This window comes from Arachis ipaensis, chromosome B10 (genome assembly GCF_000816755.2).
Source record: "Arachis ipaensis cultivar K30076 chromosome B10, Araip1.1, whole genome shotgun sequence".
NCBI lineage: Eukaryota > Viridiplantae > Streptophyta > Magnoliopsida > Fabales > Fabaceae > Arachis > Arachis ipaensis.
The window spans coordinates 128,798,787-128,816,882 of NC_029794.2; the positions used below are offsets into that span (position 1 = coordinate 128,798,787).

Genomic DNA, 18,096 nt, shown 5'->3' on the forward strand with positions numbered 1-18,096 from the left:
AAAATAAAGAGATACAGAAAATACGTATTAATAAAAGTAATTAAAAAAAATCATGAACAACGAAGACTAAAAATTCTATTAAAAAAATACGATGACATAGATAAGTGAACATACAATAATTCTAAACAAAAATATTCATGCTATTAATAAAAAAAATATAAAAAAATAGTGACAATAAACCTGCCAATTATAAAATCTTTCACCATTCCTCTATCTTAACAATCAACCTGCCAATATCTACAACGAAAAGGCTAGCCACAATTCATCATCATTTACATCATCTTATAGTTAAACTTTTAAGTATAACATTCATATAAGTTTAAATTAACACAACCCAACCGTATACAACATTTCATATAGGGATGCCAACGGGTCCCCATGGGGGCGGGGACATGCCCCCCGCCCCCCGTCCCTCGCCTCCAAAACATGTCCCCGTCCCCGCCCCGTCCCCGCTACGGGTAACGGGGACCCCGTATCCGCCGGGGACCGGGGTCTCCGCGGATATCCGCGGAGTTCTGTAAAAAATAATAAAAATCAAGAAAAATAAAAAAAATTGAAAAAAATAGAAAATAAAGATAATCCCAAATTACATTCAAAATCAGCCAAACATAATAACATATACATAATCCATAAACAACCAAACATAATTTATCACATCATAGAAACATAATTTTCAGTAATTCTTAAGCCTTCTTCATCTTGTAATAGTTGTAATGGTAGTGATGTGGATTCTGATTTACTTGAATCCTACATACATAAATTACAGAAATCACAAACATAAGTCATGCAAATCAGAAGCGGAATAAAAAAACATAAATCATAATTAACCTAAATCAAAGAAATTAGAACACAATCACATAAATTATGTAAATCATAATCAAAATAAAAAATTGTAACATAAACACATAAAATTATATAAATCACAGAATTAACAAAGCATCACATAAATCATAAAAATCAAAATTAGAATAAAAAACATAAATTATAGTTAACCTAACTCATAATCAGAATAAAAAACATAAATTTCTGATGCTTCAAATCACAAACTAAAAATCACAAACTAAAAATTTCTGATGCTTCAGAACAAAATCAGAATCACAAATACTTCAAATCAAAGTAAAAAAAGAAATTCAGAGTTCATAGAAGCTACCTATCAGAAGAAAGAAAAGAGGGTCGGATATCGGTGAAGATCGGCGATGGCTGAGAAGCGACGTAGAGGCTCGAACACTCCAACGGCGAAGACGACGAAGAATGAGAAGTGGCGCAGAGGCTTGGACGCTCTAACGGCGACGACTCACTGATGTTGTGACGTCGAGACTGAGAGGAGAGGATCTGAGCGTTGTTGGTGAGGGGCTCAGCGGTAGGAGGTGGCGGTGGCGGTCGGCGGTGATGAATTCATGAGAGGAAACGGTTTGAGAGAGATAGAGTCGAAGAGAGGACAGAAGAGAGGAGCGTAACGCAGTGTGAATGACGGCTAGGGTTCTTCAACTCTCATATTTTATATATATATAATAGGGGCACTGGTTAGAGGAGAGGGTTTGAATTTCAGAGAGGGGAGAAAAGAGAACAGTGAGAGAGAACGGCGGAAGTGAGGGATTAGGTCATTAGGGTTTTGAAATTCTGAAACTCATATATATATATATTTATCCCTGCCTCCGCCCCGTATAATAAACGGGTCCCCGTCTCTCGTCCCTGCAGGTACAAAACTGTCCCCATATCTGCTCCCCGGCGGGTAAATCCCTGCGGATACCCGCCCCGCCGGGGTTTTTTGCCATCCCTAATTTCATAAGAAGGGCGCCACAGAAGACTCATATTGACAATGAGAGCACTAAAAGAATAACAACCTCCATTACAGTGCATAAAATATATGTCCAAGTATACAACGCCACACGATGAACCGACGCCTAACGCACGTTGTCCCTTGGAGGGTCAACCATTCCTTTGCTACCTAAGAATTTATTAGGATTATGGTGGGAGACAAGCACCTCGTCGCAACCTGCGTCGTTTAACCTGCCTCCATTCTACGTAGTCCCCTGTAAACTACTGCTAATGGTGTTTTGAAATTCAATGTGCTGTCCTGTTGGGGGACGATGCCCTGCCCATTGCTTTCTGAAATGAGCGATAACATTGATAGTATATGTTGTCCGTTAAAGCGGTACAACAAGATTTGTGTTAGTACTCAATGAAGAAACTTACGGAAGATGCATACCTCAAGCAACCACTGCTTGGAAGGCATCGAAACTAGGAATTTTAAATTCCGTCGGGTTTAAAATGGGAGCTTGTTCGGGTGAGGTCACCATTGCGGGTGCTTGGGTAGGAAGGGCCCCATGGTGTGTGGAGTAGCTTGGAGCGGCAAAGAATTGTTGTATGTGCTGGCCCCCAAGGAAAAAGTTGCCACCACCGCCCCGTGGGTTCATCTGGGGTAGGTACGACTGGGTTGCGCTTGCTTCGGCAGGACTTGGTATGTAGGAGCCCGAACCTCTAGGAATACCCGGTCCAGAGTAGCCTTCTGCAGCCTGCAAACCAAATGAACAAATTATGCTTAACAAAGGGAATTCGAAGAATAAATTATATTTGGAGTTGCAATAACCAATTGAAAAAATATAAGCAAAGTTCTATGTGAAACCGTACCCCTCCGAATACATAATGACTATGTATATGCCACATGTACAGTACAAACTATATTGAAGATGCCTGTAAAAACCTTCTGCCTGAAAGTGTTACATTAATTACCCCTAAAGTTAATACACACAAGAGACATCACTCAATCTTCGATACAGCCGGACCAGAAAATTATAACTCCTCCTTCAACAGTAATCACGGAATAAGATCATGACAAAAAAGTTAAAAAATTGTTGTCTTAACCATAAAAGGTACATCCGTGGAAGAAAATTGGATGAAACTACTCAATCACCCTTAATAAAGACGGCATTTTAGGATGTCAAAACACACACTGGTTTTAAATCCCATCAAACGGAAATACCACTTCATCCGAATCTGATAATTTAATTTACGTATACACCCAGAAACTAAAAAACTCATAATTGATTTCCCAAAGGAACATTATAAGAAAACACGAAGAACTCATGAAAACCATACATGGTAAATGCCCAGCTAATTCACTAATTTTCCCCTATTATAGTTCCACGAACATGGGATCCTTTGTACACACAGAAAGGAATGACAGATGGATACTCTGCTGATTGTGATACGCTGACTCTCTATTACGGAACTTATATTTGGGATGGGATGAGACACTAGGTAGTAACACATATCGTACAGACAGAATAACTACTTACTATAAACTAAAGTAAACTCTTTCATTGTGTGTGAAAGCATTGTTAATTTCACTAAACGATCACCATGTCACAATCCATAGCTAAGTCACATGTAAAAAATAACCGAAATTAGGAAATATACCTTGGAAGAAGTAGTTTCTCTAGGATACGCACTGAGCTCTCTCGAGGATGAATGCCCGACCGTGGCTGATATCCCCTCTGGGTCACCGACTTGGCTCATCTCCCTTTCGGACAAGCACGTCCTCTTAGTGTGACCTGGAAGCCCACAAGAAGTGCAGCAACGCCTCTTCCGACCAACCTCGATCTGTGTGGAGGATCACGTTTCCCTGCGGCGCTTAGGAGCCCCCTTTATCTTTGCTACCGAAGGTTCCTTCACAACATCCTATTGCCTCATGTCAGCCTCACGGTGTACCGTGTTTCCTCTTCGCACCTGAAGTCGTTGTGCCAAAGAGGATATTGCATCCCTAGCTACCGCGAAGTTAGCTGCATCATTGGAAGCCAGTTTGGCAACAACCGTCATTGCACTACACAACGCGCCATACCGTAGTAATCGACTGCCCTGCCTCGCTGTCTCTTCTGTTGATGATGCCGTCCATTCTTTGGCATCAATACACCACCGCCTCAGTATCAAACCTGGTGGGATTTCTTCCAAACCCTCATATTTCATCACGCAAAATATGTGGCAGCAAGGAATACCTTCGCTGTTCCACATCATAGAATCACATTCAATCTTCGGCTCACTCGGATCATAAAGCACCTTGCGGATCCTACGACGGTTCCCTATGCTTGAGAACTTGTAGACGGATGTCGTGCTTATGCTGTCTTTCTCCAAAAACAATAAACTTCCAACCCCTTTTATTTGTTTTCTAACCTCCTTGAAGACTGCCCTGGTGTATAACTTCGAGGCAAACAACTCTATCTTATCAAGACCGGTCGTCAGTACGGGCGTGTAATACGACGAATAAAATTGGGCCGTGACCTCATTGTTGCGATAATCTTTAACCACCCTGTCCAAGCTGTGAACCAATTCCAAAAGGCTATTTGTCGACTTAAGAAACCCTTTGATGAATGCATTTATTCCCTCACACCTCGAAGTTGTCCTATACCCTGCACAAAAAGTTCCTCGTAGATATGCTGTTGCCCAACTCTCTCTTAAATCATAGGTGCCTTTAACCCAGCTGTTGTTCATTAACCCTAGACTTTCTACAGCCGTTCTTCAATACTCCTCAAACTCCGCAACATCGAAGTTTGCGTAAACTGCCTTCTTGAACACCTTTCGAAATTCAGGTTCTTTTACCCTAAGGACACAGTTTTTCTCCAGGTGCCACCCACAGAGGCGATGCCTGGCTGAAGGCAGCACATCCGCAATGGCTGCTCGCATTGCTTTATCCCCGTCGGTGACCACAACGGCAGGCTTCTTATTATCCATGACATCTAGAATATTCAACAACACCCACCTATATGTATGGACCTCCTCATCCTCCAGCAACGCAAAACCGAAAATTGCGGTTTGCCTGTGATAATTTGATCCAGAGAAGACTACTAGAGGCTTCTTGTACTTGTTGGACCGGTATGTTGCATCAAATGCAAGCACGTCACCAAACAGACGATAATCTACCATCATCTGCCCATCAGCCCAGAATAGGCTTCCAAGTCTGTCTTCTGCTGTTTTGGTATATCTGGCGACCGTCATCATGTCAGCGTTGGCTTTGCCTTTCAAATAACTTATCGTTGCTGCCGCGTCTCCGTCGTTTATTTGTGCTATTCTTTGGCTGTGAACATAATTGTAGAGATCCCTCTTCGTAAAACGAAGCATCCCATAACCCCCTGACTGCCCGGCCATGTAAGCCATAATTTTCGAAGTGGCAATCCCGAACTTTTTAAGACTATCCACTTGAGCCTTATCACTCTCACTTAGTCTCCGATGACTTGGAAGAAGATGAGTAAACATGGTGGTAGCAAGAGGGTGGTTATGGTTGTCGTCTATCCTCCTGACTTTCCAAACCTGGTTTTGCAAATCATAGTAGATTTTCAACTTTGCTAAACAACCTGTGCGACTCTCCAGCCTCTCATCCCATACTTTTCTGGACGATCGTAGTGTTTCTCATGCCTTGTACCTTGACGGTGACAAAAAAAGTCTCGTCTGACCAAAACACCATTTATTCGAGCCACGTTACCCTTCCTTACACCAAACCCCCTTAGGGGGGCAAACTGTTTGTATGCCGCATATGAATCTTCCTCGGTAGTGAACACCTTGTCTAAGAAATCCTCTGTCGACTTAAAACAAGGAGCATCACCCAGACATGTCTTCGAATCTGAACTGATGCCACTCGCGTGGGGGTCATCACCCATCTCAGCCGCATCGGAGTCGTTGTCGATGGGGTCGTCCTCATCATCCCCACTCGAGGAGGACACTTCGAAGTACTCTTCTTCACTAACCCAATCTGAATCATCATATCCACCACTGAAGTCGAAGCTCAAATCCATCCTCAATAACAAAGGAAGTCAATCACCTGGAAAATGTTTAGTCGGCGAAAAAGTAACCATTAGCACGGATGTGACTTAATTAACATCTCGCAACGAATTAAGAAGTTATAAGAGACTTAGCATTTGTACATAGGTAAACCAAACTTTAACTAAAGCAGTTGATCCTCACCCTACAATCTTGCTTTCTCGACCTAATGCAATCACTAGTCCTAAACGGGAGAGATGCCGGAATAACTTTAGCGCGAATGTACAGTAACAAGCAGCAGCAATTCCAATAAATAAACACAAATCAGGTCTACCTATTAAACAGTACTGCATATTTAACGCACATTATGTAACCGGTGAACTCTTGAAGAAAGCAACAAGTGCAACAAACTTACATGTAGTCGTATCCAATCTTAGATCAGAGTGTGGCGACCGTGAACAAGATTTTGATGTTTGAGTGTTCCCTCAATTCTTGCTATCTTTCCAAACTCTTCGACCTAAATGAATGGTTCATGTGATCAATTCAGCTGAAATCCAAACATTAAAAAAAATAAAACACAGAACCACAACAATAACTGACGTAGTTGATAATTCCATAAAAGGGTAAAGTCAACTATTTTGCACTCTCATTCTTGAGAGACTCATCAGTTGTGCCATTGGGGGAAACACTCTGTAACCACCCTTTTCACCTGACATGTTTGCAAGATCCCAGACACTCACAAATTATTACAAGGGGTCTTCCGACACCGCAGCTATTTCAGCCATTCAAAAAGGATACGACAACTTTCATTAGTCCAACTAGCATTAGTCTTGTTACCGAACGAGATGCTTCCAAAAAACCACTTCTACTTTCTGCGGTGAAACTAGAAAAAAAATTGGATCTTCTGAATAGCACATTTTACAATAAGTCAAGCAGGCAGCAACAGTTTGATAAACAACACAAACTCGAAAAATTGCATTGCCCATGCGTCATACACAACAGACACGAATTCCATGGCAAAGAATTAAAAAGGAATGTGTAATCCATGCTAAAAATTAGTGCTGCTGCAATTCCCATCCGCCCAGAATTGAAGTTCTCACAGTTCATATTTAATCATATACTTGATAGCATGCTTATTAATCTTATTAGGTACATGACTATAAATCATGTATTCCATAACAACGACTATATACGCTATGGGAGAAATACTTGAACGTTAAACATAATTGAAGAAAGAGGGATAACAAATCTAAGCCACACTTAGCAATTGTAAAAAATCTAAAAAATCTTAAATACATCATTTAAATTCTCTTTGATTTCCATGGTATTTAAGATATAACAATCCCACCCAAGCACACTAATATAAAGTAAACTACAACTAACGTGAGAAAGGATTCTAATTCCTTGAAAATGCATAACTTCACTAGCACCTTCACGGCTTCACCTTTAACCAAATATTAATTTACTCTCAATTAAATACCATCTGTAAATAAACTTGCAAATGAAAATTGGTTAAAATTGGTTAAACAAGATTGCAGTTCAAGTGTCGGATGAAAAATTATTCAACCATACAAGATACATACCAAAATCAACCACGGGTAAAAAATATAGTTTGAAATACAAAATAAAAATTCAGGATGAGCTAAACAACATATTTTTGTAGATTATATATATTGACTGATTTCCGTAACTAACTTAGTATGTAAATACCACTTCTAAAAACGTTTTGCCAAATAAGTTAATGTCACCATGAGTCTATTACTACCAGCTAACCATGGCTTAAGGTTTAGTCGAGAGAAGTAGGCATTCTAGTGATACAATTTCAAATGTTCAACGAAATTCAGAACAAAATTCTCATTGGAGGTGTTGTAAAGACAAAAGTAAAGTTGACAACTACAGAGAAGGATAAAGCAGCTACTCATACTCTTATGCCAGTTTCAAAACCAGAAACTTTGAAAGGGAAATTCAGTTTAAATTTATAGATTCAATTCAACTCTATTTACCCAATGCTCTACACCTCTAAAGCAAGACACAATTTCGAATACCACGAATTCGAACAGAGCAAAAACAATGACATTCATACCTGCGACGAGGACCAAACCAGAACAACAGCAACTTCCGAATGCGCCTGCAGCGGGAGTGTCGACTGCCACACGAAGCCAATGCGGGCTACGAGATGAATCCGTTCAAAAATTTCACCGGCTTATAATTCAATCAATACGGATGGGGAGGAGGGACCAAGAAAGAAGTCGCCAACAGCTTTAATGCATGTGGGGAGGCAAGACGGGAGGTGAGGTTCGGAATCACCACGAAGCAGGAGAAGGAGCTTCTTCAAGGCATTGGCAAGCGCAGTCCAAGGAGAATGAAATGACATGCGTGTTAGCGAGATGTCGCAGTCATTGTGAAGAGGCACAAATGGTCATCGCTGAACACGAGCAACAGACTGATCGACTCCGAGTAGGCGCGGCATGGGTGACCTCAAGAAGACAGTACCTGAGGATTCCGATTGTGGCCACGGTTGAAGATCCAGGTGCCTGATTTTGCCTCCATGCAACAAACGATGTAAAGCTTCAGAGATAGCGCTGGAAGGGCGAGGAAGGGAGGTTTGGGGCTGTTAGGGAAGGGCAGGTCTCTGCGTGGGTACTGGGTAGTGCTTCGGGTCGGGCAGGGTTCTATTTGTGTGCGCTGGGTCAATTCTTTGGCCTAACGCCATGTCCAAAAAACACAAACAAACAAAAAAACCTTGGCTTTCTGGCTCAGCCACCCCTAACGTATGGCTCAGCAACCCCTAACGTAAAGCAGGAGACAATCCCTGCAACAAATCAGCCAGGTGTCCATCTCATACTCATTAAAAGGGAATATCTGTAAATCTGTATCAAATAACATCTGTATCATAGATTGACCCCTCTATTTATAGATGCATATGATGACATTTTTCAAACTACAATAAATGAAGTCATCCTTGATAAACCAAGCAACATTGGAAATGGGCATCCACATAAGATCTTATCACAACAAGTAGAACAAATGTCTCCCCACTACCTTGAATTTGAAATTAAAGAAAATAAAAAAATGTGAAAAAAATTAATTAGAGGGTCCATATCTAATTACTAGTTTTCTCAAAAATAAAAAAATTGGATTCTTTTTTTAATTATTTTAATGTTGGCTAATGATACTCCCACGTAAAGTGGGAATAAGGAATCCGTGGGGGATTTTTTCAATAATAAAATAAAAAAAAATTTATATTTCTCCAAATATGATTTTTGGACTTTAATTCCAAAAATACGATTTTTTTTTTTTTAGCATTTAAGCAAGTTCACCGGATTCCGGCAAATTCTATAAAAATTGGCAAGTTCGCCGGACCCCGACGAACTCTATAAAAATTAGCAAGTTCGCCTAACTTTTCGGCCAACTCTATAAATTTTATAGAGTTCGCCTAACCCCGGCGAACTCCACTCAAGTTTTTTGAAAAACGCACTTTTAATTCATATCATTGTCTAGAAAATAGTATATAGATCTACAAACAGTATATAGAAATACACAAAAATACACCAACAACAAGCATGACTTCTTCAAAGATTTTTTTAATTATAAATTAAAAAAATAAGTCATATTTAACAATGACAATCATTGTTATCGGCTCTAAAAATACATAGGTACATTGGAATAAGCCATATTTAACAAGAATTTTTTTAATTATAAATTAAAAAAATAACTATTTTCCAAAAATAACAAGGATTGTTATCCTGTGTACTTTTGTGTACTCTTATGTACTCTGGAAACGATGATAATGGTTACCGTTGTTAACTTTCCAATCTGATATATTTGAAGTGGATTATTTTTGGGAAATAGTTATTTTTTAAATTTATAATTAAATTTTTTTTGGTTAAATATGGCTCATTTTTTTAATTTATAATTAAAAAAATTCTTGAAGAAGTCATGCTTGTTGTCTGTGTATTTTTGTGTATTCTTATATACTGTTTGTAGATCTATATACTATTTTCTAGACAATGATATGGATTAAAAATGCGTTTTTCAAAAAATTTGAGTGGAATTCGCTGGGGTTAGACGAACCAGGGTTAGGCAAACTTGCCAATTTTTACAGAGTTCGCCGAGGCTCCGGCGAACGTGCTTAAATACCAAAAAAAAAATCGTATTTTAAGAATTAAAGTCCAAAAATTATGTTTAAAAAAAATATGAATTTATTTTATTATTAAAAAAATCCAGAATCCATGGCTTTACAAATATATTAAAAATTAAAATACGTACTTTTGCCAGCAAATAATTATAAAAAAATAATTTTCACTATTTATATTGGATAGTGTCTACTAAACAAGTAAACAAAAGCGTTCTCTTGCTTCCGGACGTACACAGTACTCCTCCCGGCGCCGCCTAAACCCGTGTAGCGTCCTTTCTCTGCGAACACAATGCCACACGCGTCCTGCTGCCAAGTGTCATTGCACGCCATTGGTGATGCCGTACGTCACCGCGAAGCACGACGGAACAGCCAGTAAAAAAGAAGGACACCGTGCCTAGTCACATCCAAACTCCATGCTTTATCCGTGTCGTTGTTCATCTTTTTCTTGGTTTTGGATATTTTTTATTAGTTTTTTATGTTTTTTCTTAAGTTTTGGATTTTTTATATTTTGAATATTTGTACTTTTTTAAATTTGGATAATTTTTTAATAGTTTTAGATATTTCTTACTAAATTTTTTGATGTTATTTTTCTAATATTTTTTGGATGATTTATTTTTTTAATAAGTTTTAAAATTTTTAAAATAATTTTAAATGTCATGTTTTCTCAAAAAAAAAAAAACTAAGAAAAAATTACTAATACAGTTAACTATAGTCCCTAATTTCGCCAATAAACATTAGAATCTCGCTAGGGAGCCAATGAAGTATCTGTACAATATGTATAATGGGCTGTTTATTTGGCCCAATATGAGTTAAAAATGAACATCCAGGGTAAAATACTACTAATTTATCAAACACAATACACCTATATTATCCAGAATAACCATCCGGATATCAGGGATAATAAACATCTGATATCCTACTGAATCGAACATACAATTTAAAATACTTGAAACTGATCACACGAATACACCTTTACTATTCTAAAATAAATATATGTGAACAGCTTTAAATAAACATCAGATACTTTAATTTTAATTTGAAATTAACTCCCATTGTATGTGTTTCTGTCTGGGACTGGACTTCGAGGTATAGATCGGATGCAGCTGAGGGAGTAATGGCGATGTCCTTTTCCTGTACGCTGCACCGTGAGTTTCTTCCTCGTCCGAGCAGTGTGGAGAACCTGCAAAAGGGACTCCGACACTCAAGTAAGTTTTAGTGTGAGTAATAAGGATGATATTCAGAGTGAATAACGTACCTGTGACTTAATGAGTCACTTGTATATATAAATTTATTGTGGTTGGAGCAGTTATAGATATTTCTGAAACTGCTCCTTAGAGCTTTTCTAATTATTCGGTAACTGAATTTTGATGGCTTGTTATGGGTTTGTTTAGAGATTTGCGGAGAGATCTTTGTGGTGAGTTGAGATTGGCACGTGTTTATTTTGACTCTAGTTTGTTTTCGAGTTTATGGGTTTTTTAAACCAAGTTGTGACAGACGGATCATAGCCCCCAAGCTTGACCTGTGGGATTGTTTAGCTTTAAACAGGTTGAGCTTTTGATCTATAACTCGAAATCAGGATAGTAGGAGCCCCCAAGCTCAACTTGTTGTATGTTGAAAAATGATAGTCATGCTTGAAATTTGGTGTAGGTGAATGGTAAAGTAAAAGAAATTTGAGAATGATTAGGAATAATGGTTAAATAATGAGGATAAGCCTCCAAGTTTAATCTTATGTCATGGAGAATAAAATATTTCATTGAAAAAAGTTCTTGGTATGCATCGACTTGATTTTGACTTATAGATGCAAATTTGTGTAGAGTTATTATTCCGACGTATAAATGTCGGGTTGTTTGGATTGAATCAGATTTTATGGATGAAAATATGATTGGATTTGGTTTTGTTGGAAACTGTTTGTGCTTTTGATGTTTGCGTATAGTGAGGTTGATAGAAGTAGCATGATTTGCATGATAATTGTTCTGTATGCAGTTGATACGCCAGTTGATGCTTTGGAATAATTTGATCAAAAAAAGTGTTTTTGACTTATAAGGAATAGAAATATTGATGAGAAAAACAAGTAAACGTTGACTTGGTTTTCATATTCAATAAGTATGACTAGTAGTAATCAATGAGGACTATTGTTGATAGGTCAATATTGTTGTTGAGTTGTTTGAAAAATTGGTGAACCGATATAATAGACCAGTTTAAAATTGGGCATAGCATAGATGTTGCCGATATTTGGAGTTGTCCTAACTTATAGATCGGTTTGCTTGAAATTATTCCGACTCATAGGTGTCGGGTTGTTTGAAATGAGTCCGACTTATAGATGTCGGTTTGTTTGAATTGATAGATAGCTTAGTAGCTTCTGCGTTTGAAAATTGAAGTATAACTAGGTTTTAAAAAGGAGTAAAAGTCGTGATTTGTTTGAAAACCAAATTATAACTCAAGAGAGTATATCTCGGTCGGAGATTCGTATATGATTTTGAAGATTCGTGGCGGAACGGTTTTATCTTGTATGAGATGACTTATAGATCAATTAGGAATGATGAAAATGACAAAAAAAATAAAAATAAAAGAGTACAGATATTTCATTAATTATAATCTAAATGGCGGTACTGCGGTTGATGCTCTTTTTTTTCATCGGCATGATTGTATTACCCTGTATATAAGACTTCGACAATAGTATCAGATATACTTAAAGAAAGTCAATCAACAATGAAAGACAGATTGACAATATACAACAAAATATAGCATGTCCAAGGTTAGAATATGAAATGGTAAGATACATTAAGGTAAAATGGTTTAAGTATATAGGTTAGTCCATACCTTATAAGAGGCCATGTCGTATTAAAGATTAAAATAAAAGAATTATATAAGCGTGTAGGTTATGCTTACGAATTATTTCACTGTAGTATAGGACGTATCAATTTTATATGTTGAGGTTATTCACCTCTCAATTATCATTCAAGTTAATTTTTGGATTTTTTTTGTTTTGTAAATTCATGTTTTGAATTTGTCGATTAAAACTAAAATAGGATCCCTTTGTTCGGGGAGCAGAATAATTGGAAAAAAAATGAAAAAAGACTTGAATAAAATAGTATGGATTAAATACTGAGCAATCAAAGCGTGATTGATTTTATTTGATCAAATACCTGCATAATTGTGCTAATTCGAAATTTCTAACGAAAACATAGAAACTGAAAATGTAAATATGTAGTTAAAATTATGTATGTTAGATAATGTTACTAGAGCATTTGGCAGAATTTGGTTTCTCTATTGATGGGTTTGGAGTGACTATTACCATAGTCATTATTTCCAAGGTGTGGTCTTCACCGCTACAGGACTTCTCTGGTCCTTTTCATCACCTTATTTCTGAGTTGACTTCAAATTCGTCCTTGTTATGTTGACCTCAGCATTTCATAATATAGTAATATATAAGACAGTTCTAATTTAGAAAAGAAGTTAAATGTGACAATGCAAACACATATTTTGAATTTATTGACTAAAGCTGAAGTTAAACTTCATCACTCTAAGAAACAAATAATTGAAGTTAATGAAGGAAAAATGCAAATAGGACTGTGTGAGCATTGAGCAATTAAAATATAATTGAAAAACAAAATAATACTTACTAGCAATATCAATGTAAAAATAACTAGAGAAATTTGGGATACATTAAAACAATTGAGAAGAAATATATCTCATTGTATCTATAAGAATAAGTAATTTGCATTTGTGCTGCTTCATTGAAACTAATTAGAAAATATTATAAGAAGGAAAAGAGCGATTAGTATAAGAATAAATGTTGTGAATAGATTAAAACAATCTGAAATAAAAAATAAGACAGGAACTCGTGTTGACAAATAATATATGAATTTCGAATGAGTTCGAAAGATTCACTATTACTAAAGGAGTAAAATAGATGATAAGTATTTTTGAACTAGCATCCTGAAGGTACGAGATTATTCTTATTCAAATTATTTAGATCCTATAGAATTTTATTCTTGATCAAAGATAATGAAATTAATTTTGCTATTTGATCGTAAGAAGCCAACATCTCTTACGTAAATATGAAAACCGAAAATGTGTAGCATATAAACTAAAACTGCATACCGCTAGATGATGTTACTGGGGAATTTTAAATTTATAGTGCGTTATAAGGTCTTGCTCATTGTGTCGACCTTAGTTGAGAGAAAATCAAGTTTGAATCTTCATCTATGCTTTCATTACCGTGAGTAATGTTCATGCCATTGATTTGAAGCTTTATCAAAATTTTAACAATGGCTAATGTAGTTTTTGCTTCTATTTCTTTCAAACAAGAGTTCGACTAAAATGATTAGCTTTTAATAATTGATAATAACAAATATAAAGGTAGATTGATCATGTACAAAAACATAAAAGCAAAGAATAGATAATAGCAAAAATTGATATATTTTATATCATGTTTATTTTTACACTAATCAAATTACTTGTAAAGACATCATAATTATTTTTAATTTATTGAGAATAAAAAATCATCAGATATTGTGATATTATACTAGATAAGGCATAAATAAAATTAAGTAGCAAATATTTCTAGAATATGTAGAAAATAATGTATATATCATATGAAAATTTGTTCAAAAATATTATAAAAGATTGTTAAATTTGGTTAAAAAATTTGAATATAATTCCAACTTTATGAATATAATTCCCCTTTACTCATATAAAAAGTTTGTGTGAGCTGTTTTCGATATATTGGTGTTGATAACCGAGTCAGTATTAGATGTAGATCATCGTAGTAGTGAAGGTGAAGATGACAATCTGAATGGTAGATTTTTTAGTTGAGTATATTTTGGCGTGCCTAAGATGTTGAAGATTAAATCTATACATACTGCTAAAATATTATTAATTGAAATGTGGGTTGTTTTTATTCCAGGTGTTAGTTGATATTGATGTGTGGTTGGTCTTTAGATTTACAGTCTATAAATGATTTTGTATTTTGGATTTGTGGGTAATAGGTGCAAGACTCCTATTGTTGGTGGGACACGGAAGTTGAAACATGCAAAGACTAGAAATAACGATGATGAGCTCTAAAAAGTTACCAATGTTTTTGAAAAAAAATAAAAGAAAGAAAAGGCAACATCTGAGATGACAGAGGCGGTGGTTTGATTAGTGCATTTTTACTTTTGATAGTAGTTGATTATGAACTTCTACAAAAGTTTTTGGTTTTTTTTTTAATTAATTAGCTATAATTTGATTGGTATAACTTGAAAGTTTGTTAAACGTGGACGTTGTATTTATAGGCAAGGATATACTATGAGTAATTACAATGATGAAGTAGATGATATGGTATTAATGGATAATTTAGATATATATCTAAAACTATCATATCAATAATATTTCTATTATTAAGTATAGATACAGTACTGTTTACATACTCTCATGTATATTTATTACTATGATAAGAAGTTATATATTCTAATTTATTAGGATCGTAAATTATGAAAAGATAAGAAATATTTAATATAGTTTAAGCGTAATTTGAATTTTCATTATTATAATATAGAACTTATGGTATCTGAAGTTTTGAACTATAAAGAGATAACGAAATAAAAAGAGTTAGGCATGAAATAATTAAATGCATGCTATTTATTGACCATTAGTATTTACTATTGTAGGAGGTGTGGGTGGATCTTGTGTCTTTTAGATTATAGGGTCGGTGATCAGGTTATCATCATGTTGTGTACGCTGCACCGTGAATTTCTTCCTCGTTCGAACAGTGTGGAGAACCTGCAAGAGGGACCCCGACACTCAAGTCAATTTTAGTGTGAGTAATAAGTATGATATTCAGAGTGAATAACGTACCTGTGACTTAATGGGTCACTTGTATATATAAATTTATTGTGGTTGGAGCGGTTATAGATATTTCTAAAACTGAAACTGCTCCTTAGAGCTTTTTTAATTATTCGGTAACTGAACTTTGATGGCTTGTTATTAGGGGTGACAAACGGGCCTAAACCCGCCGGGCCGGCCCGCGTAACCCGCCAAAAAAGGCGGGCCGGGCTGAAAAATTGGGACCGCCAAATAGCAAAAGCCCGCTTAACCCGCACCGCTTAAACCCCTACTTGTTATGGGTTTGTTTAGAGATTTGCAAAGAAATTTTTATGGTGAGTTGAGATTGGCACGTGTTTATTTTGACTCTAGTTTAATTCCGAGTTTATGGATTTTTTAAACCAAGTTGTGACAGATGGATCAGTATGCATTGTGCGACACATATATTGCCTCCCTATACTTCCTCTAAACATTAAGGCATTATTTGATAACATCCCCTTTTATTTAATTTGAGTCAATTAGAAGAGGAACATATCTAAAAGACTAAAACTACTTAATCATCATCTTGAAAGTCATAAACAATAAATCACTTTCCTTTTTTATTTCTTTTTATTCATTTTGACATTAGGAACAATCATCAAAGCTAGAGCTAAAGCATGCAATAACAATTAACAAACGACTAACGTTTAGAATTAAAACATGTTCAGAAAAAGCAAATCCTTATTCCTTCAACCAGTTGATGAACTTGTTTAAGTTCTCTGAAGACTTTCCTCCAACATCAACGTCCCTCATTAGCTTCTTCTTTAGCTCACGAGCCTTAAATATTATGTTCTCATCACTAAGCAATTTATCAACTTTGACTTTTATCTCTTCGCGTGAGATCATCCCATTCTCATCCAAATCAAATCCCAATCCAACCTTCCACTCATCACAAATATATATTTTGTCAAAGAATTGGTCAGCAAAATATGGCCAACACAAAAAAGGCACTCCATTAGACAAACCCTCCAAAGTCGAATTCCAACCGCAGTGACTTATAAAGCAAGCAATGGCAGGGTGGGATAGCACCTTTTCTTGAGGAGCCCATTCAATTATCTTACCTTGAGTCCCCTTGAATTCGTTAGGAAAACACACTTTATTGTTACAATCTGAATCTTTTCGCAACACCCAAAGAAATGGTCTATTAGTAAGTTCAAGTCCAAGAGCGAGTTCTTTGAATTGCTTTTCATCAAAAAGAGTGGTACTTCCGAATGCAACATATATAACAGAACCACGAGGTTGTTGATCAAGCCAATTCAAACAAGAAAAATCTTCTTCCCAGAATTGTCCCAATGATCTTTCACTTACACCTTGATCATAGCCATAGGTTCTTAATAATGGACCAATTGGTAATAGCTTTGGTACGAATGATAATGCTCCAGGTTCAAGATCGGGTGTGGAGTTACAAAGGCACCACTCTGTGGATTCTAGAGTTTTCATGGATTCAAGAATAATGTTGATAACATCTTCTCAGTTTTAGAATCAGATATTTTTGCCCACCATATAGATTCTGTGTCCATGGGAGGAATGCTTGGTGATAACTGAAATCTTTTTTGTGTGGTTGCCAACCCTGCAGTTTCAAAACATGATAATATTACGGAAATAGTTTGAAAAATAACGACAACAGAAATTGTGAATTTTTTGTTACTATTTCTTTCGCAAAGAAAATAAAATAAAATAAATATTTGCACTATTTTTCTGGCTTTTTCTTAGATAAATTCATTTTGAGTAATTACTCTACTCAAGATTATTAATTGATAATTTAACATTTTTATTTATATAAAAATCATTTCTATTATAGTAATATGTAATATATAAATATAATATTTTATTTGTATTTATGTTATTAATTTAAGTAAAGACTTTTATGTAAAATTAAACATTTGATGGTTATGTTGTTTATGGGATAATTGTGTTGTTTATAGGACGATTGTGTTGGTTATATTAAATTTTTAATTTGCATACTCATTAGGTTATATAATATTATTGCATATTTATGAAAATCAGCATGTTGGGTCGGATACCTATGGGTTGACCATGGATAGGGTTAAGGTTGGGTTGTTTTGAACTCAAAAGTAGGATAAGGTTGAGTTTTAGTAACAAATTCAACTCGTGGGTAAAATTAGAAACTTAGGGTTGGATTCAAACCCTACTCTAACCATTGCCACTTTTACGCTCTATTTAAGGGTTTGTTATTGGTCAATAAATTGCTGCATGTACAAGACGAAATTTAAACTTCCAACACTTACTTATACAGATAAGTGAGCTGACTATTTGATCAATCCAAATTGATTATGTTACTTCTGAAAAAATATTTCTTTTAATATTAAAAGTAAAATATATAAAAAAAAAAGTTGTCCAAA

At 35.8% G+C, this 18,096-nt stretch overlaps 1 protein-coding gene, 1 long non-coding RNA gene and 1 pseudogene across 2 annotated transcripts; all 3 read right to left on the bottom strand.

Annotated features, from left to right (window-relative positions):
• On the bottom strand, positions 54–1,476 carry LOC110267737. The gene is made up of 2 exons (XR_002355632.1): positions 1,151–1,476; positions 54–747 (listed from the first exon to the last, which is right to left on the bottom strand). It is a non-coding gene; the product is annotated as an uncharacterized LOC110267737 (long non-coding RNA).
• On the bottom strand, positions 4,516–5,786 carry LOC107621382 (protein FAR1-RELATED SEQUENCE 5-like). The gene is made up of 2 exons (XM_016323404.1): positions 5,448–5,786; positions 4,516–5,304 (listed from the first exon to the last, which is right to left on the bottom strand). The coding sequence occupies exons 1-2, from the start codon at positions 5,784–5,786 to the stop codon at positions 4,516–4,518; spliced, it is 1,128 nt and encodes a 375-aa protein (XP_016178890.1).
• LOC107621820 overlaps positions 16,267–18,096 on the bottom strand; it is a 2,811-nt pseudogene continuing 981 nt past the window's right edge.